General features: G+C 37.9%; 1 protein-coding gene across 2 annotated transcripts in view; it reads right to left on the bottom strand.

The window, feature by feature from the left end:
• Positions 1–1917: 1917 nt before the first annotated feature.
• Positions 1918–16323, bottom strand: part of DHRSX (dehydrogenase/reductase X-linked) — a 380969-nt gene continuing 366563 nt past the window's right edge. For both annotated transcript variants that reach the window (XM_027842409.1, XM_027842410.1), the window contains exon 7: positions 1918–2604. In XM_027842409.1, coding sequence (XP_027698210.1) covers positions 2401–2604 — 204 coding nt within the window. In that variant the 3' untranslated portion in view covers positions 1918–2400. The remainder of the gene's footprint in view (positions 2605–16323) is intronic.

Here is a 16323-nt window from a genome sequence, read left to right as displayed (position 1 = left end):
GGCACAGTAGATACCTGAACTCAAATCCAGCCTCAGATAACTTGACACTTACTAGCTGTGTGACCCTGGGCAACTCACTTAACCCCATTGTGTAGCAAAAAAAAAAAACCCCAAAACAAAACAAAACAAACAAACAAACAAAAAAAAAAAAACCACCACCTCCCAGAAACAAAAACTAGAAAAAAGAAATGAGGGAGTAAAATCTCAGGCTTTAAACTAGAAAGGTAATGGATAGAATGCTGGACCTGCAATTGGGAGAACCTGAGTTCAAATCCTGCCATAGAAGCTTACTAGCTATATGACTCTGGGCAAGTCACTTAACCTTTCTCAGCCTCAGTGTCCTCATGTGTAAAATGAGGATAATAGCATCTACTTTTCAGAGTGGCTATGAGCATCAAAATGAGAGCTATATGTGAAAAAGAAAAGAAAGAACAGGAAAAAAGAAAGGTAAGGAAAAAGGGAGGGGAGGGAAAGGAAGGGAAAAGGGAAACAATATGCTTATTCAAAAACTTTTATTTTTATGCAATCAAAATTATACGTTTTATCTTCTGTGATCCTCTATTCTTTGTTTGGTCGTGAATTCTTCCTTTATCATAGATCTGAAAGGTAATTTCTTCCTTGATCTGTCAATTTGTTTATGATGTCACCCTTTATGCTTAAATTATATCCATTTAGAGTTTATCTTGGTATACGGTGTGAAATGTTAGATAAATAAGCTCTACAAATATTCTTTTGGTAATTTAATTGGCATTGTAATGAATGAAGTTAATTTTTTTTTTTGGTAAGGCAATTAGGGTTAAGTGACTTGCCCAAGGTCACACAGCTAGTACGTGTCAAGTGTTTGGTCTGAGGCTGGATTTGAACTCAGGTCCTCCTGACTTCAGGGTCAGTGCTTTATCCACTGTGCCACCTAGCTGCCCTGAAGTAAGTTAATTTAGATAGCATTGTCATTGTCATTATATTGACTCAGTCCATCCATGAGTAATTAGTCCCTGTCCTCAAGTAGCTTATGTTTTATCAGAGGAGACAATATGCATATATGAAATTATATACAATTTTTAAAAATGTATTTTGATTTTTTTCAGGGAGGCACAAAAACCTGGGGATTAGAAAAGGCTTCACGTAGAAGGTGGTACTTGAACTGAGCTCTGAAGGGAACTAAGGAATTCTAAGAGGTGGAGGTAAGAAGGACGTACATCTCTTCCTTACCCTTTTCTTCCCTTTCCTTCCTTTCCCTTCTCTATTTTCCCTTCTTTTTCTTTCTTTTCAATTTCTTCCCTTCCTTTTACCTTTTGTTTCCTTATTTCTTTCCCTTCCTTTTTTTTCCCCAGTGAGGGGGCGGTGGGTGAGGTGAGGTGGAAGAGAAAGAAAAAGAAATGCTTGTTAATTTAAAAAAAAGAAAAAGAGGTATACCCTGTGTCAGCTGTGCTTCCTAAGACAGTGTTCTTAGCTGAGTTCTCACCTGTGGCATCAGGAAGGTAATGCCATTAGTACCAGCCTATTACTACTACACTGGCTGCACAGTGACTTTTGGTAGCTAGGAGGCCCATTGAAACCTTTGTTGTCCCTCTTGAGTGAAACAACATGATGGAGTTGGCCTCATCTCACACAGTTCCCTAGCGTGGGAACCCACAGCCAATGGAAATTGTGTGTATCCAGTCAAAGTCATGCCTGCAGGTACAAAATCTGAGTCAAAAACAAAACAAAACAAAACAAAACAACAAAATCCCAAAACAAAACAGAAAGCACTAATAAAAATGTGATGCTTTCTAACAGTCAAAACAAAGTCTATTCTATTAAAAGGCATCTAAAAAAGATGTTCAGATCAACCATCTCACCATGACCCTTTTATTCATAAGATACATCAATCCCTTTTCCTTTGAGATGATCAAGAGAAAAATAAATCACACACCCATATCAGATATTTGTTAATCACAGATCATTTAATCACAATTTGAAACATTATAAATACAAAACAGATTATTGGCTTGGGTATCAGAATCTACCCAGTTCTGTGTGAGAATTCTTTCTCCCACTCTGGTTTTCGTGCATTGGCAAGAGAACTAGAGGAAGGCACCTAGCACATTGGATGGATTGTTTCCCTCCCTCCCTTAACCCTGGACCCCCTTGGTAGATTTGCAGATTTACTGTAGAACATTGACAAGAATTGCACAGGATGGGCAAGCAGGGATGGACTGATTGTAGCCACATTGACAAAATTATAGATCCACTGAAAACTGAAGAAATCAAGGGAATTATTGACAGATCGGCACTCATTACTTTTTAGGCAAAAGCCACAAGATCCATATGAAAAATACAATTTTACAGGCTTAGCATTAAACATCATGTTTAAGATTCATGAGACTCATGGAGATTCACTAGATTTCAAATAGGAGGCAATTAGGTTGGGATGACTTTGTTGATCACATTAGGTATGCCAACCATCTTGCAACTTTCTGCCCAGAGCTTCCTCTGTAGGTCCTCATCATAGGTTACATCAGAAGATTTAATAATTTTCTCATGATAAAGGTAACAGCCACCAACTCCTTCTAGCTCTGGTGCAACCGCTGCATAGATGGAGGTGATTGCCCCTTCATCTGGAGTCTGTGGGAAGAAAAAACTAAAGATGAAAACAGTCAACTTTCAAAGTATAGGTTACAATAGCACCAGTAAATAATCAAGATGCAGAATGATAGGATAAAGAACTATAGATTTTTGGAACTGAGAGGGTCTTTAAAGGCCAGGCTCTTCATTTGACAAATGATAAAACAGACCCAGAGAGATTAAGTGCATTGTCATAGGTCCCATAGTTAAGGGCTGAGTCAGGACAGGAATCCAGGTCTTCTTACTTATGGTTCAGTACTCTAACTAATAATACAGTTGTTTTTCTATTAAACTTATGGTTCTGATGAAGGCCTGGTAGGCTGTGATAAGAAGTTCTTCAGTGAAAGCATCATTATTAACGTTAGTTTTCTCTGGAGCATATGCATACATTAGTAAATCTCCCAGTGGTATGTTTCTCACATGTTGGATTAATACATTTCAGTAAGCAAACAAAGAATTTTAAAATCCCTAGTGTAATTATCAATTTTTACAACTCTTTATTAAGCAGAAATGCTCATTAATTTCACTTGAAGCAGATGAGTACTCAACCTATTTAAACAAACAACATTTTTCAATGAGATGAAATATCAAGACATCAAAAACGGTCCTGTTTCTAATATAACATGGTAAGTTACAATTGAGAACTCACCTTTTTATAGGCCATGATTGTCAAGTTGAAAGGTAAATTTAAAAAAGAAAACAACTAATTTAGAAGTGCCTAGCTGGAATACCAATCCCCTCTCATAGAATACTGCAGAAGAGTGATCTAGAACCATTACAAATACCTCTACTATATTATGTTTCTGAATTCTAAGTTGTCATAGTCAGCCCAGATGCTTTTAGGGTACCTAGAGATGTTTATGGAAAAAGTAAGACTACCAATAATACTCCAAGTAATTGGCTTTTTAATACAAGCACATTTTACTTAGTGTAAGGGAATTTATTCACATGCCCTCAGTCCCATTAGAATGTAAGTTCCCTGAGGCCATGCACTGCCACCCACACCTGTAATCCCTGCTATTTGAGGGAGGCTGATGCTGGTTGGATCCTTGGTGTTCAAGATTTCTGACACCAACAGAGGGAGGCTCCCAGGATTTAAGAGCTACAAGGCTACTACTAAAGAAAAATAAGTCAACCCAAAGTTGGCAAAACTGTGAGCAGTCAATGCATTCCAAGCTTTCTTGGGAGAGAGAAAAAAAGAGGGAGTAAATGAAGGAGAGAAACAGAGATAGAGGGTGACAGTTATAGAGACAGAAAGAGAGAATGCAAGCTCTTTGAAGGCAGGGTGTCTTTGTGCCTTTCTTTGTATTCCCAATGCTTTGCAAAGCACCTAACACACATTAAGCACTTTAGTAAAAGCTTGCAATAGTTTTCAGACCTAGTAGAAGGGGACATATGATCCAGGTTAGAGGCAATTTCTTGCCCAGGCACCAAGGTCTCAGTCACTCCTTCAGTTGTTCACTACAGAGTCCCCCACAATTGCCTCACACAACAGGATCACACAGCAGACAAAGAAGGCAATTTGTGAGTGTGACAGGGTGCTCCCTCGGAACAGAGCATGCATTACGGTTACATTAGGAAGGGCATGAGTGTTACACTCTTGCTGGGGGAGGAGATACGTTCTTACTTGTAGAGATGATGCGACAAATTCTTATCTCTCCTCATGACTGGGGGTGGTATTGGTAGTGGTGTTGAAGAAGATTGGTGAATGAACCACAATAAAGGTACCAACTTTTTGGGTTGTAAGAGGATTGAGGAAAAAGGTTTTGTCTCTAATTTTTTGGAAATATATCCAATGTCTGCTGTCCCTTGTACTTCCAGTGGTGTTATGGGGAGATTTATCTCCCCTTCCTCCTCCCGATTTTCCTTCCCTACCCACCTAATCAGGTTCACCTAGGCAATAATATGCTAATTATCAATGCTAATGGTTTGGGGTATGGACTGTCACTGTTGCTCTGGGCCTACCTTCCTCCCCACCACCAACACCAACTGCTAATGAACTTCTACCAATAAGCAGATAAAACCATGAGTCCTGAGAACAGCATCACACCCCAGAACACCTGTGCTGCTTCCAGACCAGTACTCACAGCAATCATTTCAGAAAATAGTACTACAAGTAACTGTTTCTGCAACTGTTAGAGTCCTGTCTCTTCAAAATTGCTACTGAAGACTCTAAAAAGAATATTCTTACAACCCAAGCTCTTGGCATGGTCAAATTGTTCAACATCACAAATGGATATTATTTTACCAGTGGAAATGACATTAAAGAAGATGTATTATCATCTACTTCACCGTTTCATCCTAAAGACCTTGATACCTTTCCAAATAATCTGCAGCCGAAATGTCCTATAGGTGTTTTCTCCACCATTAGAAGGAGAGCTCCTTGGGATCAGAGTTTGTCTATGTCTTTCTATTTGTATTTCCAGTATTTAGCACAGTGAGTTGCACATAGGAAATGCTTAATATACACATTTAATTAATTAATTAATGTGTTCATTTAATTAATTAATGCGAACTAATTGATTAACCAAGCTACAAGGTATGGATATAGAATCTTCTAGAAAGGAAGATCTTGATGAGTGGGGGTTGGCAAAGAAGTATACAGCAAAGGAGCACAATGAGGAACCAGAAAGAAAAAAGGAGGAACTCAAATACTGACAGCCTGTTACCAGAAATGCCAAGTCCAGGAAAACGTGTTGTTCTGGACTAGAAGTCCCTTCCTTCTCTAAAGTCTTATTCTGATATTTCATTGTGTAATGGAGAAGATTATACTGTACTGGGTTTTTAAGAAAAGAGCTAAAGCTCTAGGAAGTCCTATTAGATATAGAGATTTCAAATACAAGTCAACAATGGATATCTGCCACTCAAAGATCAGTTTATGTAAATCTGAAAAGGAAAAGAAATCACCAGACAGTTGGCTGACAAGACTCTTAGCCACTGAAATTCATGAACTAATTCATGAAATGTGGGGAATTTTGATCCAGTTGAATACAAGTCCCTTGAGGGCAGGGATTGTTATGTTTTGGTCTTTGTGCTCAGTACAGAGCCAAGTAGATGGTGAGTGAATAATAAATACTTATTGAATTGAATTGAGTCAGTTTTGGTGGAAGGAGGGCTGAGCCTAATGAAATGACTGATTTTTCATAATTCAAACAATATAGCCTCCGGGAAAGAGCTCTGGACTTCCTCCAGTGCTTCAATCTACACTATAGAACAGAAGAAAGTGGTTGGAGTCATCATGTCAGTAAAAGAGTCATAGGGATTTTGGAGAAGGGAAGCTAACTGGCTCCGGAGACTTTGCATTTTCCTTAAAAAAGCTCTTTCCTTTAAGAAGTAACTCAGGCACCATCTTCTGAAATTAAGCCTTTCCTCATTTCCCCAACTGCTAGTGCCCTTCTCCCAAACTACCTTGTATTTAACTAGTTTGTATATATTTGGATTTGTTCACTTTATATTTGTTGTATAAATTTGCATAAATAGTCGTTGCTTTCCCCTTGAGAAAGTAAGTAAGCTCATGGAGAGTAGTGATTGTTTTACTCTTTGTACTTGTATCTCTAGTGTTTAGGCTAGTGAAAGGCACATATCTTAATAAATAGTGGTTGACTGACTGACTCTGCCAAGGGAAGCAGAGAAGTTTAAAGTCTAAGCTTCTCTCAATACAAAAAAACTCTAAAATGGATATTGCAATATTCCCTAAAAAATTTACCCAAGAACTTAAAATTGAATTGGAGTCAAACTTAAAAATTGAAACCAGTAAGGCTCTCTTTAATCTCATAATGCCACTGGACTGTAGTATAAATGCTACATTTTTATAGTTGTACCAATAAGAGGATTTTTCTCCCTCATAAACAATTTATCTCTACCTTCCAAAAATATCTTTAATACATACAGTACCATCCTTTGATAAGATTTCTATGAAAGAGACACTCAAGGTAAAATGGCCATTCAATTTCCTTTCCTGTCATTGGACCCAGGCTTCTGAGTGGAATAAGGTGAGTAAAACATGTTGCTTTCTCCTGGAAGTCAAATATTACTGAGATCAGGGGGAGGGCAATGCAGATATATGGAAGGTGAATTACCCTCTTTCAGAGACTCAAATTGAACTGCCTGGTATCTCTCATTTAATTCTTGTAATTTTTCTCTGCAATAAATAACTATCTTACCTTGAAGCAGGTATCTTTTCCTCACCAAGGTATGGGATCAATTACATTTATAGAATCCACAATTAAATCTGAAAAGATACATTTCTTTTCATCTTCAAAAAGCTAGAAAAAGTTGCCAGATTGTGCAAGGACCTATTTTCAACACTAAGTTACTTAAAGGTTTATTCTGATTACTAACCATTCTATTACAAATGCTCTTTGCCTCTATGCTTGCCACAGTTGGCATGGTGAGGTGATCTCTATACCTGGTGATGAAATCTGGCAGGCTGTGAAGCTTCTCTGTTCTGGCAGGGGAGAGGGGAAATTCAGTACTTCCATTAAGTGTGAGAATGGCTAATTGTACTTCTAATACTAATTTAGCAAACAATGAGAACTGGGTCAGAGCCCCACTTCTTTAACTAGGGACTTTTAAATGGGGACTGAAAACTGTTAAAAAGCCATGCACTTATGAAAACTTCCACCAGAGTTCTACTCTGATATCTCCCTGAGACATGAATGTTCTTGAAGGTTAGGTCAGTGGAGGGCAAGTTCTGACACATCCCACCAGGCTGAAAGGGCTTTGTGTAGGGGACCTGGGGCAGACAGTATGTCTTTTGAATGAGGACCAGCCTAGCTTTGCAGAGGCTCCTCATTAGGTTGACCTCAGGGTGATGAATGGTTTGGCTAAAACATGTCTCAATGACCACTGACCAAGTCATAACATTCCATTGGTAGAGCTATAAACTGTGGTAGCTGTTCTACCACAAAACACCCCTCCCCCAAAATAACAGTACTACGTTGAAAGAGTACCTAAACTGACCCTAAAATATCTCCATTGGACATTTACCTCAGGGCACTCCAAAGTGGTCAAAGACAGAGGAAAAGTTCCCATATATACCAAGATATTTGTAGCCACACTTGTGGTAGCAAAAAGCTAGAAACAACTTGGATGTCCTTCAACTAGGGAATAGCCAAATAATTTCTGGTATATGAGTATAATTAAATATGAAAAATCCAAAGAGAGAGGAAGCATGTAATAATGCATAGAAAGCTGACCCTGGAGTCAGGAAGACTAGGCAACGTACTTTTTGTGTGAGCCTGTGCAAGTCACTTGACTTCTTTGTTATGTAGGTAATTCTCTAAGCCTATAAATTATAGAACGGGGGTCAAGTTGCATTGATAAAGGAAATTTCCTCACTGGGAGTTCCTTACACTAATTTGCAAAGTTATGATAATGTAAGTAAATTCTGCTTTTAAATGAGTGAAAACAACCTTTGGACTTCCAAATAATGCAGTTGTTGCTTTTTGAAAATAGGGTCTTACTGAATGGCCTTTTTCTCCCATTCAAGAGATTGTCTTGGGTTAAGGGAGGGGAGAAATATCATAACTTTGCAAATCAAGATTAGTTCCTTCTATCCCTATATAAGTTAGAACAAACCTACTAATGTGTAAAAATTCCTGTTCTTGCCTTGTCTTTTGTTTATATCTCTTCTTTGATTTTCTATTAAACTAGCCTAGCTCAAATTATAAGAAAAATAAAGCTATATGCCTCCCCTTGTCTAGAGAAATATTATACTAGTAATTAATAAAGTAGATATATAGAGCTGTTGCTAATTAACATAATGAACTTTTTGTGTGCTAGGTCTTTTGTAGGCATCCAAGCATTTCCTAACCTAAATCTGTTAGGAAAAAAAAAATTGAGTGGCATCTTGTCTGGGTACCCTCTTCCTAATTTGCATTTGTGGGTTGGGTACCCTAACAGAATTTCTACCCTGGTTTCAAGGTATTCTATAGTTCCCAAACTATAGCTCACAAGCTTCTACATATGTATTTACCTCTAAAAGTTACCCAAAGGATACAATTATTTGAAAGCACTGTTTTTTAATGAAATGGCACTGCATGAATGGTAGTAACAAAATACTCCCTCCACCAACCTAAGACCTGCTTTCCCACAAATTCGCACACAGCATCAGTGGGAAGAGTGGGCACACATACATATAAGGATAGAGACTGGACCTGTAATTTCATTGTGAACTTCAAAGTGAAAAAAGTCCCTCAATCAATAAAGTGGGGCACTTTCTCCACAATTTGCAGTCTTAGAGCTCTGCATAGAACATTGAGATGTAAATGATTTGCCCAAGGTCATACAGAATTTCTTTGTATCCACAGTGCTCAGTTGAGTGCTTGGCAGATGGTAAGTACTTAGTAAATACTTGATGGACTGATAGTCAGTATGTATCAGATATGGGACTTCAATCCATTTCTTCTTGGCTTTGAGATCCACTGTGCCATGCTAAGCGTCCTTTAATTATAATACATGTGCCTGCATGTGCACATAAACATACACATATCACAATACATATACATATACACTCACATGTATGTAGTACATATTCATACATATACGTAATACATATACATACATTCAATAAATATCAAAGATCTTTTGTTAACTATTAGCCTTATATTCCTAAGAAGGAGGGAACCTTTCCTCATCACAAGTTAAAGGCCCATAGAAAAGAGTGTTCATATGGAAAATCATTCATGGTCTCTGATAAGTGGACAGGTAAGAATATCTTCCCAAAGTCCAAGTATGGACTTATGAGGAGGCAGTTACTTATGTACTGTCCTTTGAAGGGGGTTTGGCTCAGAACTCTTTTCCAGAAATAGTTCCCTTACTACAAGCCTTAGCTCTTTAATTCTACTATTTAAAAAAAAAAAAAAGACTTTTAAAAAGTCTTTCTAAAGAAGACTTTTAAATCTTGAATTTTTTTTGATCTTCTACTTTAAAATGTAAATGCCCTTGATTGAAATAGCACCCTAAACCATTATCAGTGGACACCATTGTGTTCACCAGTGCACACTCTCTCCTGTTTACTTTACCCTTTAAGTCCAAGTATTCTGAAAACCAAGAATTAATATAAAATTAAATGCAAACTTGGTCTTGGATACCATAAAGCTTCAAAGGATATAGATTTTGAGAAAAGAAGGAAACTAATTAGAACATAGTAAACCATATGAGGAGGCAAGGTCTGTATATAAGGGAAGACAAGAAGAATTCATCTTTAGGTTGCTGCTTTCTCCCAGGACTTTCCTCTCAAGAGTTAGTGTTTACAATGGCAGAATCAATAGTTGACTCAAAGCCAGTGACCATGAAGGCCTGAAGGACTATTGCCCCTGATGAAAAATCTGATGCTCTCAGCTGCTGCGTTCTGCACTTTTACTGAGACCATGGACCTTGAAATATTCTTCTGATATGTTCTCTTTGGGTGGGGGAGCCACTGTCTTGCCAAAAAAATCTCCCATTTAGAAAACATGCTTCCATATGCTTCTAAGCAGTGGTGGAAATGAACAGGAGAGTCTTGTCATCTCTCTAGGCCCCAATCTCTTCATTTAGGATCTCAACCCCAAGAGATATGTTAAGCAAAACTGTTATATAAGCAACCTTCATCTTTGGCACTTGTCCCCCAACCCTTCTCCTTGTTCTTCCCCTTCTTAAACTTCGACCCTTTCTTTATCCTGAGTTTCTTTCCCAACAAAACACTTTTACCCTAACAACAATCTACACCAGAACCACACAACTTGGCATTAGTTAGGGGCCAAAATTAAAATAGGCTAAACTTCTTTGGGCTGCAGATAGGTTTTTAGGGGCTCACTTACCAAGTAAAGATAACTAGAGACAGACTGGTTGGTTGCCATGGGTCACATGGCAAACAGGAGAGAGTGTGGAGTGGTGAACACAATGGTGTCCATTGATAATGGTTTAGAGTGCTATTTCAATCAAGGGCATTTACATTTTAATGTAGAAGATCAAAAACAAATTCAAGATTTAAAAGTCTTCTTAAGAAAGACTTCTTAAAAGTCTTTTTAAGAAAGACTTCTTAAAAGTCTTTTTTTTTTTTAAACAGTAGAATTAAAGAGCTAAGGCTTGTAGTAAGGGAATTATTTCTGGAAAAGAGATCTGAGCCAAACCCCCTTCAAAGGACAGTACATAAGTAACTGCCTCCTCATAAGGTAGGTTCTACCCAGCAGTCAAAGAACTGCATGCAACACCCACTGGAGATAGGAACTTTCTTTGAGAAAACGGACAAGTATACGCCAGAATATTTCAGGTAACCTAGACATTGGAGTGAATACCTAAATACTTTCTTCTTAAAATGGTAAACATAGAGAATAGAACCCAGGTATTATTTCTTTTTGTGATGTGTTCTTTTTGGAATTTAATATTAATAATTTTTTTTTCTTTTTCACAGCCTCTTCCATTCCTCACACCAAATCTTTGGAATGAACATCTACATTGATACTAAGAATTGTTCATATAGCAGATATTTATTTTAAATGGAATTAACATAATTTATTCCATGTTATACTAGATTTAAATGTTGAAATAGATTCAAAGCTGTCATGTTTAATTCAACAGTCTAATTCAACAAGATGGCATTCAAATGGACTGCTTTGATTTTTAAAGGGTACAACATCTGCTTCCTTTAATAACTGACAGTCCCTTCTTTTTTTCAAATATGAATCAATAAGTAAATGAATAAAAGGAAAATAACTAAAACCACCATCCTTTTTGAAAATGCTCTCAATTCGGGATTCTGCTATGCCTCATGTCGGATCAATGTCCAGTTCAATACCAGCCTGGTGAGTTCTTTCAAAACACAGCAAGTCTTGGGCACTACACAGGGAAAAAATCCACAGAATCATGAATGTTTAATTTGCTTTAGCACTAAAGCTGCCACTGCACCAAGATTTTCCAATTACTAATAATTTTAAAAAGCACTGGCAGAGTAGCCTTTTCCCAAATTATTTTTCACAGTCATTTAATTTGTTAGAAGCATATGAATGCTTAGTCAGCCAAATCCTTTGAGGGCAGAATTTCTCAAGCTTTTTTAATCCATATATTATTTTTGTGGGGTCACAAAATCTCTGATGAACTATATCCATCTATTCTCAGTGGGCATAACAAGTAATCCTATATGTATTAGCAGAATTAATGGGAAGGAATGGGAGGGGAAAAGTGTGCAAAAGAGGTGGGGAGGAGGGGCAAGAGGAGACAGAAAAGGAGAGAAAAAGGTGAAATCAAAGAGGAAGAGAGCTGAGAAGAGGCCATTGGATTTATCAGGTAACAAGTCACGGATATCCTTGGAGAGAACAGATCCAAAAATGCGGGGGGCAGAAATCCAATTACAACTGAGAAATAAGTAGTTGGAAGGGCTAGCAGCAGAAGGAGCCAGGAATTCTTTCTAGTATCTCTGTTCCAATCTACTCTCCTCTGTATCCTTTGAGAAATGGTGACTTTTACCCCTAGTGAAAGGTAAGAAATGCAAGACAATAGCTTGAGAGAATAATGGGGTGAAAATTTGTGGCTGCTGTTGTTTTGTTTTTAAAGATGAAGAGGACCTGGGAGTGTTTGTAGATAGTAGGAAGGACCTAGGGGAAAGTGAGAGGTTGAAGATGAGAGGAAGGGAAATGATTACTGATTGGAAGGGATGAGATCAAGGATATAAGTTGAGGACTTGGCTTAAAAAAAAAAAGTACCATCACCTTCTCAAAGATTGATGCAAAGGGAGAATAGTTAGATAAAAATGTAGAAGGATTTTGAGAAAAAGTAAAAAGGGAGGTCACAATGGATGGCCATTTTCTTAGAAAAGAAGCAAAGGCATCTACTGAGAGAACAGGGTTGGGTGATCCTCCTTACCCTAGAAGACTTTAACATTCACATAAATTCTTCTTCAAATTGCCTAATCTCCCAAGTCCTCAGCCTCTTTAAATTTTATGATCTACTTCTTCATTACACTTCAACCACACAAAAGAATGGTCACACACTATATCTCACAATTATTCAGATATATACCATGTCCCTAATTAGAAATTATGACACTCCTCTATCTAATCAAAATCTCTTCATTCCACTTTTCCCTATGTTTCACCTCACCTAAACCCACTCTTTGTCCTTATTGAGACTTTCATTTCCTACCCCCCTTGACCTCCCTTCAGTATTTTTCAGGTCATTACCCTAGCCTCTGACCCTTTCCTCCCTCTCCATCCTCGACCCAATAGAAAAATGTTTTGCTCTAGAGAGCCCCTGGACCTGCTCATCTTTTGGCATTCTTTGACACTTATCTCTTGCCAAGTGTTAGCCCTGGATCACTCCTGACATCTTTTTCCTTTACTCATCTTTACAAGCTGTTCATAACCATGATGACTAGGTACATTACAAAGCACAATCAACACAAAGTCATTCTTAAAGAGGAGCCAGTGCCTTGATCATGCTGACTTCTTCCCAAAGTCTTTATCTTCTTCCAGAGACTCCTCTCTGAAAAGAACCAGGAACCATGAATGTCCTCTCTCAACCCTGGAAGCAAGAAGAACCTGTATCTCTCCTTTCCCACACTACTCCACACAGACACTGAGCATCATGTTATCACTCTTTGTGAGGGAGGAAAACCTGCAAATGGTCTTGAGCCCCAGGATATAGTCAAAATGTTTGACAATCCTGGACTTTCCACCTCTGCAAAGGAGTGTGTGTGTGTGTGTGTGTGTGTGTGTGTGTGTGTGTGTGTGGTGTTTTCTCATATTTCTCATATTTGGGGCCATGCTTGTTCTTTGTAATTTTGCATAGGGATTATTTTCTGATACAAATTATATTCCTTACAGAGAAAAGAACCCTTTCTTAGCAATTTAACTGACATAGTTGATTAACAAAATGTTGCAAAGGCCTATCTATCACATTAAATAATCACAACTCTACTCTGATCTGGTTCAAGCTTCTCACCAGTAATGGTTTTTGGCAATATACATGCAGCTTATGACATGGGGTAGCTCCGAATGTGATTATTATATGTTCTCACACAGAGGGAGATGAACAGGGCTGGCAAAAGTCCCCATCAGTGAAGTTAGCTCTTGGTCTTCCCAATTTCCCATTGTTCCTTTCTCTTCTCTCAGGTACATAATGTCCTCATGCCCTTGCTTCTCTTTCTGGTGACCTACAGTCATATTACCTTCTAATCCTTTCCCCCAATCAAATCAGGAAAAAAAGAAGAATCTAATGGCATCAATTACTTTCACTGAAACACACTCAGAACAATGTTTTACCTTGCCCAGCATTAGTATGTGCATTTATTAGGCCTTTGGCTCACCTTAAGGAGTTCCAGACAATAGGTTCCAAAAATTGCCAGTATGTCAGGGGTGGTTGGGAGGATTCTCCTTACCTTTAAAAGGTGGGGAGGACAGGTTGGGTAAACAGGAACATTAAGGAATTTGTTTTTCTTGACTATGCATATTTGTTACAAGAAATTTGTTTCTCTTATCTTTTCCAATGGGGTGGAGTTAGGAGAGAGAGAAAATATATTTCTGTTATTTTTTTTTTAAAGAGAAGGGTGTGTGTGTGTGTGTGTGTGTGTGTGTGCATGTGCACTACACATATGAAATGTTGCATTTACTTACTGTATTATTAATTTCACTTAACTATTTTACTTTGTGGGAATAATCTATGTATATAATGTAAAAACAAAATATTTCAATAAAACTTTTTTAAAAAAGGAACAGTAAGGGCCCTAATCTTGCCCTCTTTTGATGAGGTTTGGGGTTGCTGGGAACCTAGAAATATCAGGGTATAGGTAGCATCTGCCTAGAAAGAATTCACACACTCAAACCTTTTTATAGTCAAAGTGGCAAGGTTTACTGTAATGCCAACAGTGAACTGACATATAAAAAAAAGACAATGAAAAAATCTGGATGGGATTAATGAGTGGTGAATAGCCTGTAGTGGGCCAAGAGAAAAGACTGTCAAGTATCTAGGTGGGTGGGCCAGGTGCCTTGGGTGAGATGTCAGTGATCTGGGCTGTTGAAATGCATTGGAAAATTCAGGGACTGGGTTGCTTTCAAAGACATGGTCTTTTCCTTTTAGGGGTCCAAGTCCCATCACCCCATCACTTCCATTACCCTCTCTTATACCACTTTTAGACTTAATCTGTTCCCTCTTATCCTTTTGCCTCAGTCCCACAAAAATAGAAGGACACAAGGTACATGCCCTTCTCCTGAACCATGAAAATTGGGTACACCTTCCTACAGTGATCTCTAGGCCTCCCTTGAGCAGGAAAGTCACAGTATAAAAACCAAGGGTGTCTGTTCCCTGAGCCTTCCCTGGTTTGGAGGTGTGGAAAAAGGGAGCAACTACTCCAATTTTTCCAAGGTACAGGGACAGAGAGGAGTGAAGATAGAACTGCAAGGATTTAAAATTGTATGGCCCTGGGATGCACTCATTATAGTACATGGGAGTAGAGAGGTGGCTTAGGGTAAAGGAAACTTCAGCTGTTGGAGAATACGATCCTAAACCTTTTTTAATGTGTGTGTGTGTGTGTGTGTGTGTTCTGAAAATATGAGGTGGAGGTGGAACCTAAGGTGATGATAATTAAATACATTATTACTGACATTAGCAATGCTACAGACATTGATAATGGTTATAAATACTAAAGAACCAAGAAATTAAGAAAAGAATAACAAATATATATTCTACAGATTTCTTGTATGTAATATAATAAGAGATAGCATGGTATAATGGATACAGAGCTGGTCTTAGAGTAAGGAAAGTCAGAGTTTAAATCCTGTTTCTGACAGTTCACTTTCCAGGTTCTACTCTTGATTCTCCAGACTTTCCTTACCATGCTACAGAAGCTTCCTCAACTTGGAAGTTCAATCTACTCCTGGACCTCTTGCCCTGGAAGTACACTCTACTCATATAGATTCTCATTCTGATGGTCTGGTTCCCTCCAGAACTTGTATCTTAAGGACAGTTTCCAGACCAGTCAAGTCTTCATTCCTCTCCATGCTCCACTTATGACTCCCTGGACTTCTCTGCCACATTAGGGTAGAGAATATATTGTCTTCTCTCATTAAAATATAAGCTCCTTGAGGGCAATGACTGTCTTTCTTTATACTTATATTTATATTTTTAGAACCCAGCATAGTGCCTAGTGCATAGTAAGAACTTAAATGCTATTGACTTCTTGACTTGATTGGGCAAGTCATTCAACCTTTTTAAAGCCTCAGAAAACTCTTTAAGACTATAAACTGCAAAGGAGATTCTGATCTGAATTGGCAGAAGGAGTTTCCTCATTGGAGGTCCTTATAACAATGAAATAAATGTGTGTGTATGTGTGTGTGTGTGTGCGCATATACATATGTATATATGTGCACACATACATCTGCAATCATGGCAATTCCCATTGAAATCTTTAAAATTTATGCGCAACATAATAGTGATCATGTTCATTTTGACTGAGATAACAAATAATTCATTTTGATTGAGATAACAAACAAGAATATACAGAAAGTAGATGGGAATCTTTCCTAAAATTATCCACCCTAAAATATGAGTTTATCATTTTAACATGAATTGCTGAAGGGAATTAAGGTAACCCATCATAACAACTTAATTCAATTCAATTAGCATTTATTAAATATCTACTATTTATTAAATATCTACTATATCTACTATCTAATATCTACTGAGAAGTCAGAGCTTCTCAGTTATTGTTTCTCCTCATACTCCTTAGTCACTCTTTTTTTTTTT

The sequence above is a fragment of the Vombatus ursinus genome, unplaced genomic scaffold, assembly GCF_900497805.2.
Source record: "Vombatus ursinus unplaced genomic scaffold, bare-nosed wombat genome assembly UNPS02014872.1, whole genome shotgun sequence".
In the NCBI taxonomy this organism is placed as follows: domain Eukaryota; kingdom Metazoa; phylum Chordata; class Mammalia; order Diprotodontia; family Vombatidae; genus Vombatus; species Vombatus ursinus.
The sequence above is the reverse complement of the archived record's forward strand: the minus strand, read 5'-3'. Positions and strand labels throughout refer to the sequence as shown.